Source organism: Hyperolius riggenbachi, chromosome 12 (assembly GCF_040937935.1).
Source record: "Hyperolius riggenbachi isolate aHypRig1 chromosome 12, aHypRig1.pri, whole genome shotgun sequence".
Taxonomy (NCBI): Eukaryota; Metazoa; Chordata; class Amphibia; order Anura; family Hyperoliidae; genus Hyperolius; species Hyperolius riggenbachi.
Genome location: NC_090657.1, coordinates 221,552,816 through 221,572,969, shown reverse-complemented (window position 1 = coordinate 221,572,969; position 20,154 = coordinate 221,552,816). Strand labels below are relative to the sequence as shown.

The 20,154-nt window shown below is 47.6% G+C and overlaps 1 protein-coding gene across 1 annotated transcript; it reads right to left on the bottom strand.

Annotated features, from left to right (window-relative positions):
• LOC137542545 (thymidine kinase, cytosolic-like) lies at positions 1–13,056 on the bottom strand. The gene is made up of 7 exons (XM_068264549.1): positions 12,928–13,056; positions 7,828–7,859; positions 7,449–7,562; positions 4,785–4,878; positions 4,617–4,706; positions 3,545–3,664; positions 1–1,608 (listed from the first exon to the last, which is right to left on the bottom strand). The coding sequence occupies exons 1-7, from the start codon at positions 12,991–12,993 to the stop codon at positions 1,417–1,419; spliced, it is 708 nt and encodes a 235-aa protein (XP_068120650.1). The 5' UTR covers positions 12,994–13,056; the 3' UTR covers positions 1–1,416.
• Between the last annotated feature and the right edge of the window lie 7,098 nt (positions 13,057–20,154).

Sequence of the window (20,154 nt, the reverse complement as noted above, 5' to 3'; positions counted from 1 at the left end):
TAAAAATAAAGAATTGATTTTTGATTTTATGCCCGACAGTTACACTTTAAAACACTATCTTTCAGTTTAATTGAGGCTTCTGTATCAAAACATTTGTTTAGTTTGAGCAATAAAAAAAAATAAAAAAAGTTTATTTGGTTGTAGAGCAGCAGAGATTGAATTAGGCTGCTGACGACAAGTCTCCCAGCATACATCTTGGTGGTCACATGATCAGGAGCCCAGCCAGAGCCTTTTCTTCACATTAGTAAACCCTGAATAACCACTAATCCTCCCATGCAGAGCCCCGTCATTCTATCAGCTTTAGTGAGAACATTGCCCTTGAAGCAAATCTGTTTATCTAGTCATCTCTGGACTAAGATAGGATAATCGGGGCAATAGACTATTTAGCTGTTGCATATTTCCACTCTGACAGGGCAAAAGCCCCATTCAATAACACTGCATGGTGTTCAAGCACATCCTGCTCCAGAAATAGAAAGGTCTAAATATGATCTAATACTGAGGTCTCCAAACTCTGTAATATAGTCTACAGGAGGCCAGACTTCTACCGATTTGGCGACTGACCGCAAGAGTTTAGTGGCAGGCACTAGAACTACTGATTTGTTTGACATGCAATTTCCACAGCCACTTTCAGTCATGTGTTTTATTCAGCAACACTTCGTATTGATCAGCTTTTTGAAATTATTCCTTTAGGGGACGTTTTTTTACATGTGTGTGCTAGGAACGATTGCACCACAGCCGAAAAGTTGCATTGCGCATTATAGCCACGCCCAAAGAAAAACAAGGTGACCACGCGACTGCTGGGAGTGGCCAGGGTAACGCACTGCAGCTTGTGCATGCATCACTTCTGCAACGCCCAGAGCACATCTGTCACATTGCACCACAGGCAGTGTGTTAGGTCATTGACTATAATGGCCACAACCATGGAGAAGAGTACCAAGACACGACGCAACACAGTGAGTGTAAAGGAGGCCTAAAATGTGAGGTCAGGCAAAAGACATATAAAACAAATATACACAAACACATAGCACACCATCCCAGCTTAGCCTGAAGTCATTAACCCTCTGCAGCCATGAGCAAAAATTCTCCTTATATGCAATTTTCCACTGGCCCAGAAAGTAAGAAATTGAGCCTATTAAATAAGCACCTGCACCTTGGTTAACAGCAATTGGGGAATTAAATGGTAACTTTACGTGTGATGTGAATTTACTGGCATTTCCCTCCTCGGTTCAGTAAAGATTTGCTTGTTAGGAGAATGTTTGCTAATTATTAAAATCAAGGAAAAATTTTTCCAGACCAGCTCTCTAGTCCCACCCAGTGGCTGGAGGCTCAGCGCAGCTGCTGTCAGATTCACCTTACACACGTATATGGTCAGGGGCGCAGGTTCTGTGATAGAGGTTTCCGCGGCGATACTGCTGGTCAGGGGCGCTGGATCTGTGATAGAGGTTTCCGCGGCGATACTGCCGGTATGGCGTTGGGGACAGTTAAACGACAGGGTTTGTCCTTCAGAGTATGGATAAGATTCTCTTTGCCTTCCGCCAGATGTGGCTTTCTGAAGTAACACAGCCGACACACAGAGTGGTACTTGTCCGCCCCTCCGATCACCTCCACCTGCAGCGCAGAAACAAGGTTAGAGGGACATGCCATCTTTATGAAGAGAGACCGAACAGTGATTATTATGCTTAAAGGAATACTGTGGGGGGGGATGAGTTGAACTTACCCGGGGCTTCTAATGGTCCCCCACAGACATCCTGTGCCCATGCAGCCACTCACCGATGCTCCGGCCCTGCCTCCGGTTCACGTCTGGAATTCCAGACTTTAAGGTCTGAAAACCACTACGCCTGCGTTGCCGTGTCCTCGCCCCCGCTGATGTGGGGCCAGAGCATCGGTGAGTGGCTGCACGGGCACAGGAAGTCTGCGTGGGACCATTAGAAGCCTCTGGTAAGTTCAACTCATTTTCCCCCCAACCCCTACAGTGTCCCTTTAAGTGAATATACTATGCACTTGCATTATTATAATACAATTTTTTTAGTGCTTTTCTACAAAAACTACTTCAGGCCTATTCACAGCAAAAACAGTGCTGTGTAGAAAACGCATCCAGAAGAGAAGGACTAAGGAGCCAACCCTCGCTTATCTATAACCCGCCCCCCACATCTGTCACACACCCCAGCACATCTATAACCCGCCCCCCACACCTGTCACACACCCCTGCACATCTATAACCCGCCCCCCACACCTGTCACACACCCCTGCACATCTATAACCCGCCCCCCACATCTGTCACACACCCCTGCACATCTATAACCCGCCCCCCACACCTGTCACACACCCCAGCACATCTATAACCCGCCCCCCACACCTGTCACACACCCCTGCACATCTATAACCCACCCCCCACATCTGTCACACACCCTGCACATCTATAACCCGCCCCCCACACCTGTCACACACCGGTGACTAAGCATAATGTTGATCTCAGCTGTGTCACCTAACTGCCACAGCAGAGTAGCTAATTTGTAAACAAAAGGATGTTAACAATATGACTGCTTCCTTGAAACCAGGAAGTAGACACTGCAGATGTATTGCAGGATTTGTATCAGCTGTAACAAAGAAATGTATTCTTTAACCTCCTTGCCGGTTATCCCGAGCTCAGCTCGGGGTAACCTGCGCAGGAGGATTTCTCAGGCCCCGCTGGGCCGATTTGCATAATTTTTTTTCCCCTACACGCAGCTAGCACTTTGCTAGCTGCGTGTAGTACGCAATCGCCGCCGCTCGCCGCTACCCGCCGCGCCGAGCCGCCCCCCCCGCCCCAGACCCCTGCGCAGCCTGGCCAATCAGTGCCAGGCAGCGCTAAGGGGCGGATCGGAGTTCCCTCTGACGTCACGACATCTATGACGTCATCCCGCCCGGTCGCCATGGCGGCCGGGGGAAGCCCTGCAGGAAATGCCGTTCTCAACGGGATTCCCTGCATACTCTGATCGCCAAAGGCGATCAGAGAGGGTGGGGGGATGCCGCCGCTTAGCGGCTATCATGTAGCGAGCCCTGGGCTCGCTACATGATTTAAAAAAAATAAAATAAAAAAAAAAGTGCGGCGCTGCCTCCTTGCCGGATTTTTTAGACCTGCAAGGAGGTTAAAGGTTATTACGCGGTTATGAATCTTTTAGAGCAGAGATGAAATTGAGTTCAGGTCCACTTTAAGAATGCATAACACATTTGCATAAATCTACATAATCTCTGAATTGTTTGCATCCATTGACCATGCTTAGCGATCACATTTCAGCAGCAACCAGGAAAGACGTGCGATAGTGTGAGGAGCCTCCTGATGTATGACACCAGTCTGGGTGGGAACTGACTCCTCCCACCCATCATTTGGGGTCTCTGGATGAGAGCCGACTCCTCCCTCCCAGTATTTGGGGCCTGTGGATGGAAACTGGCTCCTCCCTCCCACCATTTTGGGACTCTGGATGGGATCTGACTCCTCCCCCCAAAATTTGGGGCCTCTGGATGGGATCTGACTCCTCCCTCCCAGTATTTGGGGCGTGCTCACCTCTTTCTCCACCCCCAGCCTCTTGGTGTAGGATGCCTCCCGGTAGCACTGCATGCACACGGCGTTCAGCTTCACCACGCTTTCTGCCAACGGCACCAGATTCAGAATGTTGCCAAATGCCTGAGAAGGAAAAGACGAGACGTGTGAGCTCCAGCATGCTGGAAAGGTCCGGTTCATTGCATCCTTAAAGGAGCCCGCCATATAAATAGACGTATCCATCATTCCTGCCAGATCTTACAATTATTGCTTGGTATCCCTTTTCCTTCGGTTACAATTTGCCATGAATTCAGGAGAACGAGCCCGTGTGACGCTACAAGCCAGAAACTTCAAGGCAACATGGCGGTCTTTAGTGTGGAGAGTACAGTCACACCTGCATACACTGCCACCCTTGGCAACACATGCCGATAGGTGGAACCCTCCTTTAAAGCTTGTTGTTTGCTAGGGAAAACTGGCTGTCACAATCTGGTCCAGGATTTGATGTGTGCCATCCCTCCTACACTAGACACCCGCTGCTGAAGCTCCACCCAGCGCTTTCCTCCAACCCCTGATCTGGGTGCCTGCTGTCCCTCCAGGACTTGATACTCACATCTCTCTGGATCCAGAGCCCTGGTCTTCTCCAACCTTTGGTCCAAGGAGTCATCAGCGCCATCTCTATTGGAATTCTCTGTTCAACACGGCCTCAGAAGACCCTTGATCTGTAGTTACCATGTCTAGTGGTAAGTTAAAGGAACTGCAACTGGATAACTAGACATCCATAAGCTAAAAATTACCTTCAGAGAGTTTACTCTTTCCCCTAAACTCTCTGAAGGTCATTTTGGAAGGTAACGGTCCTGGAGAGAGTCTCCAGAGAACATTACTGACACTGGTGCAGTCCGTTACTGATCCAGACTATCTTTTGGTTATCGGTTATCTGCCCCTGTACCTCACACTGGTTCTGTTCCCCCAACTGTCCCATAAAAGACATCTGGCGGGGAACACAGAAGGTCCACCTCCCTAGTCTGATCCATGGCATTGCTCCATAGACTTCAGTTCACAGTGTGTCAGATCTCTAGCAATGGCAGGTTCACATCACCTTTCTTTGGAAGGTGCCATCCAGAGCTGCTACGATGACTGTCTTGCCTTGGTTGGCCATTTCTTCACAGAAGTCCACCACATCCGGGAACTACAGAGGAGAGCCGTACATGAGCCACTGGGCTGACAGCCAATTAGAAACACATTAAAGTCGTAAAGAAACACTCACAAACTGTCCCTCATCAATCCCGATCACCGAGTAGTGCAATGCCTCCGTCGACACTTCGGCCAGAAGACAGGCAGAAACAGCAGACATGGTGTGCCTGGCGGGAAAGAGGCGGGGATTAGGAGGGGGTAAAAATACTTTGCGGCATCAGATTTTACAATCTCACATCGGCAGGAATATGCATAAACTTTTTTTTTTTTTTTTTTTTATAAACCCCAAAGTGCTAGTCACATGGTCTATGTGCCCATTTCCAAATCTCTTTTGGATCAGCTCCATGGGAGTTGAACAGCCTTCACCCAGTCTTGTGGGTGACTTCTCTCTGCCTATCTGGGTGGTAGGAAAGGGAAGAAAAATCCAGCTTAGGCTCCTCCCTCACCTCAAAGGCACGGTCAAAGAAAAGGCCACACGTCCTCGTTTGCTCTCCCGTCTCTGAAAGCGCGAACGTGGACAGGCAATGCCAGAGCCATGCAGACGTAGTCAACTTGCAAGTCGGCAATAACAAAACTAAGCCGTGGTGGGGGACCAGAGGATCGTTCCGAGACAGTGCGGGCACAGAGGGATGGCAAAGGACCAAGGTAAGTGAAACTTTTTTTTTAAAGTCATTTTAGATTTCCTTTAAGGAGACTTTCGGACCTCCTTTTTCAGCCGCTATACAAGTTATAATTTGGTGTCAGAAAGCACATAGGCTGCCCCTCTTGGTGATTGGACCAATAAAGAGCAGAGATAGCCAATGGGATGTAATCTTCCAGCATGTACACCAAGCCCAAATATTAGCATGTTGCTATCTGTAATAGAGGGGCCTAGCCATGCTAATCTGTTGGCACAGCAAGTCAGGCTTCGCATATAAGACAACATAAGGTCTTATAACATTGTGGTGGTGCACTTTAACAAAGTAACCAGGGCTGTGGAGTCGGAGTCGTGGAGTCGGAGTCGTGGAGTCGGGCAATTTTGGGTGCCTGGAGTCGGAGTCGGGAAAAAATGCACCGACTCCGACTCCTAATGAATTTGTAACTGTAATTAAAATAGAAAATATGATAAAATGTTCTATTTCTCATAATAGTCATTAAAAATAATGTATATATACAGTATATATACAGTAATAGCTGTGCTTAGTCCACAAAAATGAAATAAACCAATCAAAATTAGTTACTTGTGCTGCTTCAATAAAGCAGTCCCCGTATTTTTAAGGTCAGATATACATATCTGATTGTGACTGTATATATGATGTGTACACAGGAATCTCTTATATATACTAAATAACATCTATGCTGTAAGAATAAAGCCTGATGTGTAGCTATGTCACTAATAGAGATGGTCAACGAGATGGAAATAATTCTGCATTGATGCTGATTTATGCAAATGTATGCACTCCCTTTGCTGATAAAATCAAATAATTTGATATGTTATTAAAATTTGGTTTGGTGACTACAAATTAAAGGGTAACTGAGACGGATGAAAAGTAAAGTTTTATACATACCTGGGGCTTCCTCCAGCCCCCTTCAGGCTAATCAGTCCCTCACTGTCCTCCACCACCCGGATCTTCTGCTATGAATCCTGGTAATTCAGCCAGTCAGCGCTGTCCGGCCGCACCCCGCTCCCACAGCCAGGAACATTCTGCACCTGCGCAATAGTGCTGCACAGGTGTAGTATGCTCCAGGTGGCAGAGTGTGTGCATGCGCACTACGCTTGACTGACTCAAGTACCTGGACTCATAGCAGAAGATCCAGGTGGTGGAGGAGGACAACTAGGGACTGATTATCCTGAAGGCGGCTGGAGGAAGCCCCAGGTATGTATAAAACTTTATTTTCATCTGTCTCAGGTTTACTTTGTTACACAGTAGTACTATACTCTACATATGCACTCCCCACAGAGCTGCAGGGAATCCACTGAGAATGCTGTGCACATTGAACACAGAGGTGTTGTCTGTTTACAATCTCCTCATTCCCCTGCAGAGTACCTGCACATCATTCTTACATGTACCCACACTTACATTGCCTAGGGCCTGATAGATGTTCTTTGTTCCGGTTTGTACCTTTTACAAGTACTCTTACCAAGGACTAGTTTTAGTCTAAAGGGAATACATATAGTAGTCTACATATCCTTCTCACTTCAGTTGTCTTTTAAAATTCCTAAGCGTTGGCAGTTAAGAGACGAATTTCATGTTACATACTTTTAATCAACAAAATTGTAATATGCAAATTAGAGGAGTCGGAGTCGGAGTCGGTGGAATCCTAAACTGAGGAGTCGGAGTCGGAGTCGGTGGATTTTTGGACCGACTCCACAGCCCTGAAAGTAACAGCGATTGTGTATCTGGGCAGTGTTCGCGCCAGTCTTTTAGCCAGGTGCTCCACCCAGCTAGTTTTGGTGAGCACCCGGCTATCATCAGCTCACCTCCTCCTATGCTGTAAGCAGAGTTGTGCACAGAAGCTCTGGCCCTGCATTCTCTCACCCCACCCGGCTACTTTATCATGCCACCCAGCTAGAAAAAAAAGTTTCTATGTAGAACATTGTGGGCAGAGCTTAGGAGAAAGACAAATTCATCTAAAAAAGCACAGTACTTAATAGTTTCTAGACAAGCTAATTTAACTCAAGGTGAACGTCAGCAAATCGTAATGTTTAATTGTGAGACGCTGCGCTTAGCAGCGAGGAATCCAACGCAAGGCTTACCGATCATGTGTTGCGAGCTGCTCGGAGTTGTACCTGGTGTCCTTTGCGTATTTAATCACCATACACTTATACTGTGCGATCTGGAACCTGCGCACCCTTCGCATTAACTCCGTACTGCAACGGCAAAGGGGAGGAGACACTGGGTCAATTGACAGGTCGTATCCCATCATGCACTGCGCACGACACGCTACCATGAGCTCTGATCGTCAAAATTTAAGTAACTTGAGGATAAAGTCAACATAAAGGTGCATGAAGTTAACATACAAGTGCTTTGAGTCCTATGGGAGATAAGCGCTATAGAAATGTTATTGTAAAAATTTGCACCAACTTGAAATGAGTAACATCTCACAGAACGTGCCCAACGAGGGCAAACACTCACCTTTTCCCTGAGAACATTGGCCCAAAAATCACCTGAAATACAAAAAAACAAAAACACTTATTTCATGTTCCTCCTCACAGCCTCCCTCAGCAAAAAGTCAAAATTACTTCCATTATAAGTCACTCCAAGTTGATGAAAAATTCAAACACCTTGGAAAAGGACCAGACAACATCCGATTGGTTCAATACCAAGCTGCATAACATTTACATCAACACAAGATTCATAGAATCTCCCTGGCAATCCCTGATAAAGTGGATGTTTGGATGCCAGGGCTTACCGTCTCCCTCGCTGGCAGACAGATTCATAAAGCAAGTTCCAAAAGACTGCACACCTTAAAGGACAACTGAAGTGAGAGGCAGATGGAAGCTGCCACATTTATTTCCTGTTAAACAATACCAGTTGCCTGACAGGCCTGCTGATCCATTTGGCTGTCGCAGTGTCTGAATCACAGCAAGCATGCAGCTAATGTTGTCAGATCTGACACGAGTAATTTATAGTAAAGGGCTTTAAGTAAAACACAGAGGTAAAGTGCAGTTTGGCAAAAAACTTTGTAGGAAAAACTTTATTGGTACAAAAATGTCAAAAAGTCAGCAAATGTTTAAAAGCTTTTTCAATTCCACTCATATCATAGGTCTTCATATGGTTAAATCACTGCCATAAGGCACATATATTTGAAGCCAATAGATGAGTATTGTATTCTGGCTTGATTAAATTTTGGAGAAGATTTTTTGTATCTTATAGGCAACGACACATGTTCGTTTCGGGCTTCTCATATCATAAGTTTGCCCTTCATCAGGCCGCAATACAAGTTTCTGTATAACACAAAGGATCAACAAAAGGCCAGAAAAATAAGTAGAATGAACACGGGCATCCAAAACCAAGTAGATGCACACAGGAAATGTTCCACGGCGTTGTAGAAAAGAACCGCTGCTATGCTGGAAACTCTAGATCTGACACGGTCACAAACACCTGATCTGGTTCATGTTTGTGTCACTCACAGATCCAGCAGCCCTGATCTCTAAGCCACACCCCAGAGGCTAGCCTGTGCACAGCTCTCCCATGATGTCACTCACAGATCCAGCAACCCTTATCTCTAAGCCATACCCCACTCCAGAGGCTAGCCTGTGTACAGCTGTCCCGTGACATCACTCACAGATCCACCAGCCCTGATCTCTAAGCCACACCCCAAAGGCTAGCCTGTGTACAGTCCAGCAGCCCTGATCTCTAAGCCACACCCCAGAAGCTAGCCTGTGCACAGCTGTCCCATGATGTCACCCACAGATCCAGCAGTCCTGATCTCTAAGCCACACCCCACCCCAGAGGCTAGCCTGTGCACAGCTGTCCCATGACATCACTCACAGATCTAGCAGCCCTTATCTCTAAGCCACACCTCACCCCAGAGGCCTGAGTACAGCTGTCCCATGGCATCACTCACAGATCCAGCAGCCCTGATCTCTAAGCCACACCCCAGAGGACAGCCTGTGCACAGCTGTCCCATGACATCACTCACAGATCCAGCAGCCCTGATCTCTAAGCCACACCCCACCCCAGAGGCTAGCCTGTGCACAGCTGTCCCATGACATCACTCACAGTTCCAGCAGCCCTGATCTCTAAGCCACACCCCACCGGCTAGCTTGAGTACAGCTGTCCCATGATGCCACACAGATCCAGCAGCCCTGATCTCTAAGCCCCACCCCACCGGCTAGCTTGAGTACAGCTGTCCCATGATGCCACTCACAGATCCAGCAGCCCTGATCTCTAAGCCACACCCCACCCCACCGGCTAGCTTGAGTACAGCTCTCCCATGATGCCACTCACAGATCCAGCAGCCCTGATCTCTAAAAAGGTACGTACGCATACACGTACGTCTGATATTTTTAAACGACTTATCGTTCAAACCAGTAGTTTCAACAGTTTGGCGTGTACAAATGATAGACTGATAGCAGAAGTTTCGACTCATCGGCTTGGCCGATCCGTGAACTAACCGTCGTTCAAACGACAGTTAGGTCCGTACATGTGTACAAATGTATCGCTGTTTGAAAGTCTATTAGTTTGACACTAAGGGCCCTTTTCCACTAGCAATCGCTAGCATTCGCGCTGAACGCTAGTGATTGCGATTCAGCAAAAGAAAAAAATTCCCGGCGATTTCCCGACGTTTTCGATCGCGATTTTGCTATGCTATGCACTGCATAGCAAAATCGAGGCAAAAACCGTTCCGCGGCGCGATCGCGATCAAGTAAAAAACGAATCGCGTTAGTGGAAATTACCTACCGCGATTCGTATGTTAAAAAGCAAACCATATCGATTTTAAAATCACTAGCGGTTTGCGGTTTTGCGATTAAGCCATCGCAAACGCTGTAGTGGAAAAGGGCCCTTAAAGACATTCAAACAAGTTGTTTAATCAGTCATTTAATCTGGTCCATTGTTCTATCCTGCCCATTACCAAGTTGGTTAAAAGTCATGTTAATTAAGTAAATTAACATATTAAACGACTTGTTGCTCAGTATGTACATGATGTCTGAACGACTTGTTTCAACTACAAGTCGTTCAAACGACAAGTTGTTCAGAAATATCAGACGTGTGTACACACCTAAGTCACAATGACAAAAGAGTTCATCATTCTCACGCACAGCTCACCAGACAGAGGCTGTTCTATCGTGTGCCACCTGCTGTCCCCTCCTCCCCACACCGATTGACTACAACATGTCTGTACAACACTCATCCTGTGCAGCATCAGCCTAACCAATAAGCCACCACCGTTAGGAGTGACACCGGATGTGCATGCATGTGCCCGTAACCCATTAATAATACTGTATACATCTAAAGCCAACCTAAAGAGAATAAATGCTAGTGAGGCAGTACCAAGGCTGGCTTTCCCCATTGTCCTGACTTCAAAATGGTCTCCTGCAGAACTCAGTTTCTATCCTGTCGTTTGGTTGAATCGTTGGTGGCTCGGGAGTGAATACTGCTTTGACCAGACCTCCCTCCATGACTGATCGCCCCATACCAACATCACCCCATGTCTGTAGCAGCAGGATAGTGTGCTGGGCTCTGACACAGGAGACCAGGGTTGGAATCTCAGCTCTTCCTTTTCGGTAAGGAAATCTTGGGCAAGACTCCCTAACAGCTGCTAGTGCCCTAGAGCAGTGTTTCTCAACATTTTATTGGTATGTACCCCTTATAAAAGCTTGTACTCGCCGAGTACCCCCTAGCATAGTAAACCTTATCACAAGTAGCCCTTGACAAATAAATATTTAGTCGTAGTACATAATAATTGGTTCTAAACAATTTCCAAGCATTTGTTATCGCTTTTAATTAGCTAAAATACTAATTTGGTGTTGTTTATGTAGGATTTATCATTTTCTAAAACTCTAAAATTTGTTATACTTGGTTAAGTATATCAAGCATGAGTACCCCCTGGAACCATCAGAAGTACCCCTTGGGGTACGCGTACCGCATGTTGAGAACCTAGGCCCTAGAGCACATCCCAGGAGAATAATACGATATAAATGCGTCTTGTCTATCCCTACTGTATGTGGCCCAGGATCTCCATATGCCTTTCAATCACCCCCTATCCCTGTGTGACCAGCTATCCCCCATATATCCTCCAATCACCCCCTATCCATGTATGATCCAATAACCCCTCCCATCACCACCCCCTATCCCTGCATGACCTGCTATCCCTATATACCCTCCCATCACCCCCTATCCCTGTTTAACCAGCTATCCCCATATATTCTCCCATCACCCCCTATCCCTGTATAACCAGCTATCCCCATATACCTTCCCATCACCCCCTATCCCTGTATAACCAGCTATCCCCATATACCTTCCCATCACCCCCTATCCCTGTATAACCAGCTATCCCCATATACCCTCCCATCACACCCTATCCCTATATGACCAGCTATTCCTATATATCCTCCCATCACCCCCTATCCCTGTATAACCAGCTATCCCCATATACCTTCCCATCACCCCCTATCCCTGTATAACCAGCTATCCCCATATACCTTCCCATCACCCCCTATCCCTGTATAACCAGCTTTCCCCATATACCTTCCCATCACACCCTATCCCTGTACAACCAGCCATCCCAATATATCCTCCAGTACTTATCTGTTAGCCGGGCGTATCCGGCAGGTAGCGACAAAACTCCACCAGAGTTACATCTTTCCCTACTATCCATGTCGGCCTGGAGGGGGAATATTAATTAGCGCCACCTGCCGGATGCGCCCGGCTAACGGATAAGTACCTATCCTCCCATCACACCCTATCCATGTATAACCAGCTATTCCCATATACCCTCCCATCACACCCTATCCCTGTATAACCAGCTATCCCCATATACCCTCCCATCACCCGTATAACCAGCTATTCCCATATACCCTCCCATCACACCCTATCCCTGTATAACCAGCTATCCCCATATATCCTCCCATCACCCCCTATCCCTGTATAACCAGCTATCCCCATATACCCACACATCACCCCCTATATAACCTGCTATCCCCATATACCCTCCCATCACCACCTATCCCTGTATAACCAGCTATCCCCATATACCCACACATCACCCCCTATATAACCAGCTATCCCCATATACCCACACATCACCCCCTATATAACCAGCTATCCCCATATACCCACACATCACCCCCTATATAACCAGCTATCCCCATATACCCACACATCACCCCCTATATAACCAGCTATCCCCATATACCCACACATCACCCCCTATCCCTGTATAACCAGCTATCCCCATATACCCACACATCACCCCCTATATAACCAGCTATCCCCATATACCCACACATCACCCCCTATATAACCAGCTATCCCCATATACCCTATCATTACCCCCTATCCCTGTATAACCAGCTATCCCCATATACCCTATCATTACCCCCTATCCCTGTATTACCAGCTACCCCCATATACCTTCCCATCATCCCCTATATAACCTATTCCCATATACCCTCCCATCACTTCCCGTCCCTATATACCTCCATATACACTCCAATCCCCCCATCCTCTGCCACCCCCCATTACAGTGCTGCACAATGCGGAGGCTGCTGCAGACACACATGCACCGACCTGGATCTGTCCCCTGATCTTGCTGGGAGAGCCGGGCATGACATCGGCCACATTCAGGCAGTTCATAGCGGAGGCGGCGGAGCGGCTACAGCACGGGAGGCTAGAGGGATAGAGAATGAGCGGAAACAGCGCTCTATACAACGTTCAAACTGCACCGCGCGCGGGCTCTGGAACCCGGCCAATCAGCGAGCATCTCGGGAATCCGGCCGGCCAATCAGCGAGCGTCACCGCAGCTGGAGGCATTCATTATACCCGGCTGCGTACGTGAGGGGGCGGAGCTAGCGGCTGGCTGGCTGACAGCTGGGATTCCCGCCAAAAGCTGCACTGTGATGTAAATGTAACAATCAGTGTGAGATGCGGAGTTCGGATCTTTTCAATGATCCGGATGATTCGAATCGGATCATTGAAAAGATCCGGATCATTTTACAAGGAAAGCATTCGGGGGTGAAATGACTAGCAGGACAGGAGAAGGGGAGAAGATGGACAGAGGGCAGGGAGTGGACAGAGAAGGGAGGAGGGACGAGCAGAGAGCAGAAATGTTTGTTTGCACACAATACCCACATGCTGCAATCATATGCTTTACATATATTTCACCTATATGTTCATCTGTATACTCCCAACTCCCATTACCCAAAGCATTCCCAGAAGTGAAGTGCAGCTGTTTAGTGCCGAGTGCAGGAGGATCATATTGCACAGCAATCAGTGGCGTAGCTAAGGAGCTATGGGCCCCGGTGCAAGTTTTACAATGGGGCCCCCCAAGCACCCTATACATAACAATTGATACGGCGTACCAAAACCTGCCAATGGCAACTACAGTGTCAGAGGTGCAAGAAGGGGATGGGAACAGTGTGTTAATGATTAGCACTATTCAAAGTATCTATAGGAGTGATTATTATGAGCACAGGACCCATAGAGAGCTAATACTGCAGTTGATGGTGGGGCCCTTCGGTGCCCCTCTGGCCCAAGGGCCCCGATGCGGTCGCAACCTCTGCAACCCCTATTGCTACGCCCCTGACAGCAATCACAGTGCCTGCCCTGTCATAGCCCAGCACGCTGCCTGTAACGTTACTGAGCTGTGCCAAAAGTTTCCAATTTGTTCACTGTGCACAACTACGGAACAGACAGCCTATAATGAGCAGCACATTATAGCCAGTATGTGTGCTCTACACATATCTGGCAGTGGCACCCATGTCCCCTCTCTCTTATCTACCTGTCCCTGCAAGGCTGGCTCCCCTCCAACAGAGCGATCCATCTCTGCTCGTCTGCTTCCAGGACCCCCCTGCCCGCTGAGGGGGGCGTGCCCAGAGGCGTAGCTAGGTACAAAGACTATTAATGCACCCCCAAGGTGAAGATTGCGCCGCGTCAAACAAGGGGCGTGACCAAATAAATGTGGGTGTGGTTATGGGTGGAGCCAAATGTACATGGAGGTTAGCAGGCTCATGCTCACCCACCCTCCCTCAGTATGTACCTTCCAGCATGTTCCAAGACAAATTCAGCAATCATGAGCCCCCCCCCCCCCCCCCCCCAATCAAGACAAATTCAGCAATCATGAGCAAACATGAGGCCCCCAACATGACCAACTCAGCAATCATGAGGCCCCCAACAAGACAAATTCAGCAATCATGAGGCCCCCAACAAGTCAAATTCAGCAATCATGAGGCCCCCAACAAGTCAAATTCAGCAATCATGAGGCCCCCAACAAGACAAATTCAGTAACCATGAGTCCCCCAACAAGACAAATTCAGCGATCAGGAGGCACATAAATAGACAGCATTTCACATAAATAGACAGAATGCCCCCTTAATATGGTAGACACCTCTCACCTGGCAGCAGTTCCCCAAAATACACTCAATCTGACAGCAGTGGTTCCCCAAAAATAGGTAGCCCCAGGTCTATAGGTGTCCCCAGAATAGGTGGCCAGCGGTATAGATGTCCCCAGAACAGGTAGCCAGGGGTATATGTGCCCAGTATATGTAGGCAGGGGTATATGTCCCCAGTATATGTAGTCAGGGTTATATGTGCCCAGTATATGTAGCCAGGGGTATATGTAGCCAGGGGTATATGTGCCTAGTATATGTAGCCAGGGGTATAATATGTGCCCAGAACAGGTAGCCAGGGGTAGAGAGGTCCACAGAACAGGTAGCCAGGGGTATATGTGCCCAGTATATGTAGGCAGGGGTATATGTGCCCATTATTTTGGAGCCACAAACTTTATTGGGGAAGGGGTATGAGCGACAGAACAGATCAGAAAATAAGGGGGTGAAATAAAGAAAATAAATAAAAAAAACAAATTAAAGAAAACAAAAAACAAAACAAAACAAAAAAAACTTGCACTACACTCACTCAACTAATCAATCACCTAACTCACTCTCAGGGCTGGAACCCACTAGAGCGATTTTTTTGAGCGTTTAGGGAGCGTGAGAAATCGCTAATTTCCCTAAACGATCTGCCAAGTAAATGGATGGTGCAAATTCCACAGAAGTGATTGCGATTAGCAAAATCGCAAACGCAGGACATGCAGCATTTTGTTAGCGTTTGCGCTTCAATGTAAAGTATATAATAGCTGGTGTAATCGCTCATCAAAACTTGCACGGAGTGATTTTGCTAGCGTTTTGAAGTTAATGTACACCGTAACAAAATTAATAGAAAGGACCAGTCAGACTTTAAAACGCTAATCGCTACACAACCGCTGGCAAATTGATAAACTTTTTAAAATCGCTCCCTAAAACGGTCAAGGAAACGCTAGCGTTTGCGATTAGCGATTGCGTTTTGCAGTGGGTTCCAGGCCTCCTTCTGTCAAACACTAAGCCTGCGGCCTGGCTGGCTCTGCAGCAACTACTAGCACACTACACTGCAATCTATCACTCAAGCTAACAATCTACTGTCACTCTCTCACAAATACACCTAGCTTACTACTAGACAAGACAAATAACATTTATATTGCGCTTTTCTCCTTGCGGACTCAAAGCGCCAGAGCAGAGCAGCAGCCACTAGGGCGCGCTCTATTGGCAGTAGCAGTGTAAGGGAGACTTACCAAAGGTCTCCTACTGAATAGGTGCTGGCTTACTGAACAGGCAGAGCCGAGATTCGAACCCTGGTCTCCTGTGTCAGAGGCAGAGCCCTTAACCATTACACCATCAGCCAACTACTACTACTAATATAGCTCACACTCTAACTCTCTCTCACAGAGTCTGTAAAAAGACTTTTGGTTTATATACAGTCTTTAAAGCAGTGGTCCCCAACCTTTTCCGGCCCGGGGACCACTTTCTGACCACATTTTTCTCCGGGGGAACGGCGGGAGGGTGTGTGTGTGTGTGTGTGTGTGTGTGTGTGTGTGTGTGTGTGTGTGTGTGTGTGTGTGTGTGTGTGTGTGGGGGGGGGGGTGGGGGGGGGGGTTGTTTGCGCGACCTAGTGGACAGTTTCATGCACAGCGGGGGTATGGGGGGGGGGGGGGGAGGGGGAGGAGGGGGCCTGGGGTGCGGCTGCATAGCTAGCATAGTTGCCCCAGTATAGGGAGTTTAGTTGCCCCAGTATGGCTAGTATAGTTACCCCAGTATAGCTAGTGTAGTGCCCCAGTATAGCTAGTATAATGACCAGTATAGCTAGTATAATCCCAGTATGGATAGGTAGTGCCCCAGTATAGTGCCCAGTATGGGTAGGTAGTGCCCCAGTATAGCCAGTAAAGTGCCCAGTATAGCTAGTATAGTGCCCAGTATAGGTAGGTAGTGCCCAGTATAGGTAGTATAGTGCCCAGTATAGCCAGCATGGTGCCCAGTATAGCTAGTATAGTGCCTAGTATAGGTAGGTAGTGCCCAGTATAGGTAGTATAGTGCCCAGTATAGGTAGTATAGTGCCCCGTATAGTGCCCAGTATAGCTAGTATAGTGCCCAGTATAGGTAGGTAGTACCCAGTATAGCTAGTATAGTGCCCAGTATAGCTTCCTAGTATAGGTGTAACGATTGTGGAACTTCCTCCGTGATCAGCGCACAACGCGTGCGCTGATACGGCGGAAATCCTCCACAAGCGTATAATTGCAGGAACCCAGCAAAAGGTGCTACGCACCCATAGAGGGAAATTCCTGTCGGCAGATGGCGTTGTGGAGTGCAGAGGAACCAATCCTCTGTACCTCCACAAATGCCAGACAGGAATTGTACGAAGCGCAGAACGCAATCGCAAGAGAAGTGATTGCGAATGAGATTGAGCAAAGGGATAGGTTGTATGTGTGTGCGCCAATCCAGTCGCCACCCCGCGACCGCGCACACACAACAGCAGATATGAAGTAGGAACGCGATCGCGAGAGGTGCGATCGCCAGACGTGACACAAGGTTATAGCAAGGCAGAGCACGAGAGTAGCAAAGGCACAGCAAATCATACAATGAGGAGATACGGAAAATAACAAACGCTAGCTAAACGTGGACACCGCACTCATTCGCAACAGTGCACGCGTTTATGCGCGGTCTCCACGTGATAAGCACAATAGAGATAAGCACAATAGAGACAAGCACGCCTAACTAACCATCGACAGACAAACATGAAACAGAGGAAGCGAGCGCTTGCTTAACGGTTACCTCACCGAGCCTCCAGCAAGCGTTCGTAGCAGACAAGACAGACACACGAAAACAGGGACAAGCGAGAGATAGGATCCGCAGCACTAGCGAAAGTGGCTAGTGCGATCCAGGAAGACAGAACAGAAGGATCCACAGAACTAGCGCAGGATGCCAGTGCGATCCAGGTAGACAGAACAGAGTAGCAGACCAGAAGGATCCACAGCACTAGCACAAGGCGAGTGTGATCCAGGAAGGCAGAACAGAAGGATCCACAGCACTAGCGCAAGGCGAGTGCGATCCAGGAAGACAGAACAGAGTAGCAGACCAGAAGGATCCACAGCACTAGCGCAAGGCGAGTGCGATCCAGGAAGGCAGAACAGAAGGATCCACAGCACTAGCGCAAGGCGAGTGCGATCCAGGAAGACAGAACAGAAGGATCCACAGCACTAGCGCAGGATGCTAGTGCGATCCAGGCACAGATCAGAAGGGGCTACTAGTAACAACCGCTGTTCCGGTTAGCACCCAGACACACAGAGCGATTTCCTGTCGACCACCGCTGGGACAGGACAATCGCAACAGACAAACAAAACAGATAAGCAATCCTAACTGCACTAAGGAAACATGCCCAATGCAGTTTCCAGGGATTATTCTAAGCTGATCTTCAAACAAAGAGTAAGGCTGACACTCCTCCAAGAGTGTTACACAGGACTAAATCCTTATGACCAGCCAAGCATTGTGGGAAACACATAGTACTTATAGTACACGCCTCCAATGAATGTGGCCAGGCAATTTGCATGACAACGTATGCAAATTCCTCAGCAAGCACAAGCTGCAAAACTGACAGAAGCTCTCCTTTCCAGAGTCCTGCAGCATGCAAACCTAAACAATGGTCAAAAAGCTGCCTGCCTGCACAGGCAGCTGAGCAAATCATTACAATAGGTAGGTAGTGCCCCTCCCCCCTCCGCTCCTGTTACCATATCATGAGCGGGCGGCCGCTTGTCCGATTAGATTCCCCTGTAGCCGCTCTCCTTAGTGGCATCTCCTATTACAGCAGCGCGCTCGGCGGCTGCTGTGATGAGCAGGAAGCGGTACAGCGGCTTCCTGTAGCGGCGATATGCAGCGAGAGGCCAGACCTGGTTGGGGATCCCTGCCGTACGGCACACCAGGCAACATCTCACTAGTGTGCCGCGGAACAGCGGTTGAAAAACACTGCTTTAAAGTGTACTCGAGGGGACATATGACATGATGAGATAAACATGTTTATGTATAGTACTAAACATATTAACCACTTCACCACTGAGGGGTTTTACCCCTTGAGCACCAGAGCAATTTTCACCTTTCAGCGCTCCTTCCATTCATTCGTCTTGATGAATATAATAAAAACTAAAACTCGCAGCAGCAATCAAATAGCAGCAAAAGAAAGCTGTATTAGTGACAAGAAAAGGAGGTAAAATTCCTTTAGGTGGTAGGTTGTATGACCGAGCAATAAACCGTGAAAGCTGCAGTGGTCTGAATGGAGAAAAAGGCTCTGGTCCTTAAGGGGCGAAAAGACTGTGGTCCTCAAGTGGTTAAAACCCATGAAATTTGTCCATTTGTCCGGGTTATAAAACCATGTAAATTATGTCCCTATCACAATGTTTGGCGCCAATATTTTATTTGGAAAAAAAGGTGCATTTTTTTCAGTTTTGCGTCCATCCCTAATTACAAGCCCATAGTTTATAAAGTAACAGTGTTATACCCTGTTGACAAATATTTAAAAAAAAGTTCAATCCCTAAGGTAACTATTTATGTATTTTTTTTATTGCAATTTTTTTTTTAATTACAAAAAATTGGGGAGTGTGGGAGGTAATGAGTTAATTTTTAGTGTAAAAGTAATGTATCTGTATATGAAAAATGCTTTAGGGTGTAGTTTTACTATTTGGCCACAAGATGGCCACAGTAACTTTTTGTTTATGCGACCTGCAAGCGTGCAGGAAGTACGCTTGCAGAAAGTGTTATGAGGCTGGGAAACTTTTTTTTTTTCACAATGATCGCTGCTTCTCATAGAAGCAGCCGATCATTGCGGGGGCTTAGATCAACGAATGGGCGCCGCGGGGGGGTGGCATGCATAAGCGCAGGGGGGGCACGCACGAGCGAGCGGGAGCGCAGACAGCGGCGGGAGCGGGCGGGAGGTGCGGATATTTCCGTCCCTGGTGTTGACAGGGTGGAAAAAGGGACGGAGATATCCGCACTGCTGGGGGTAAAGTAGTTAATAACCAGGGTGTTTTACTCGTTTTAATTTTGCTGCCTGAAAGAGTTAATTTCTAGGCATGGAAGTGACAGCTTCTGTCTTGTCAGGAGCTTGTCAGTAATACAGTAAACATAACTGATAAGCAATTTTTTCTACATATTTTCTACAAATTAAAATTTTCTACATATTTCTGAGAGTAGAGGGAGAGAGAAAAGGGTCAAAATAGTTCATGATTTTTTCATTTAGGGACACTTAATAGACTGCAACTGAGCAGTAGGGATGGTTGCTGGATTCCGCGGAATTCTGAATTCCGCGATTCTAGCCGGAATTGGGCCAATTCCGATTCCGGTGGTCGGAACGGAATTGCTATAGCGGCAATGCGGAATTTCCGTGGAACGAAACGAAATTCCGCTGGAATGCAAATTTACGTTCGCCAATGACAAGGAAGAA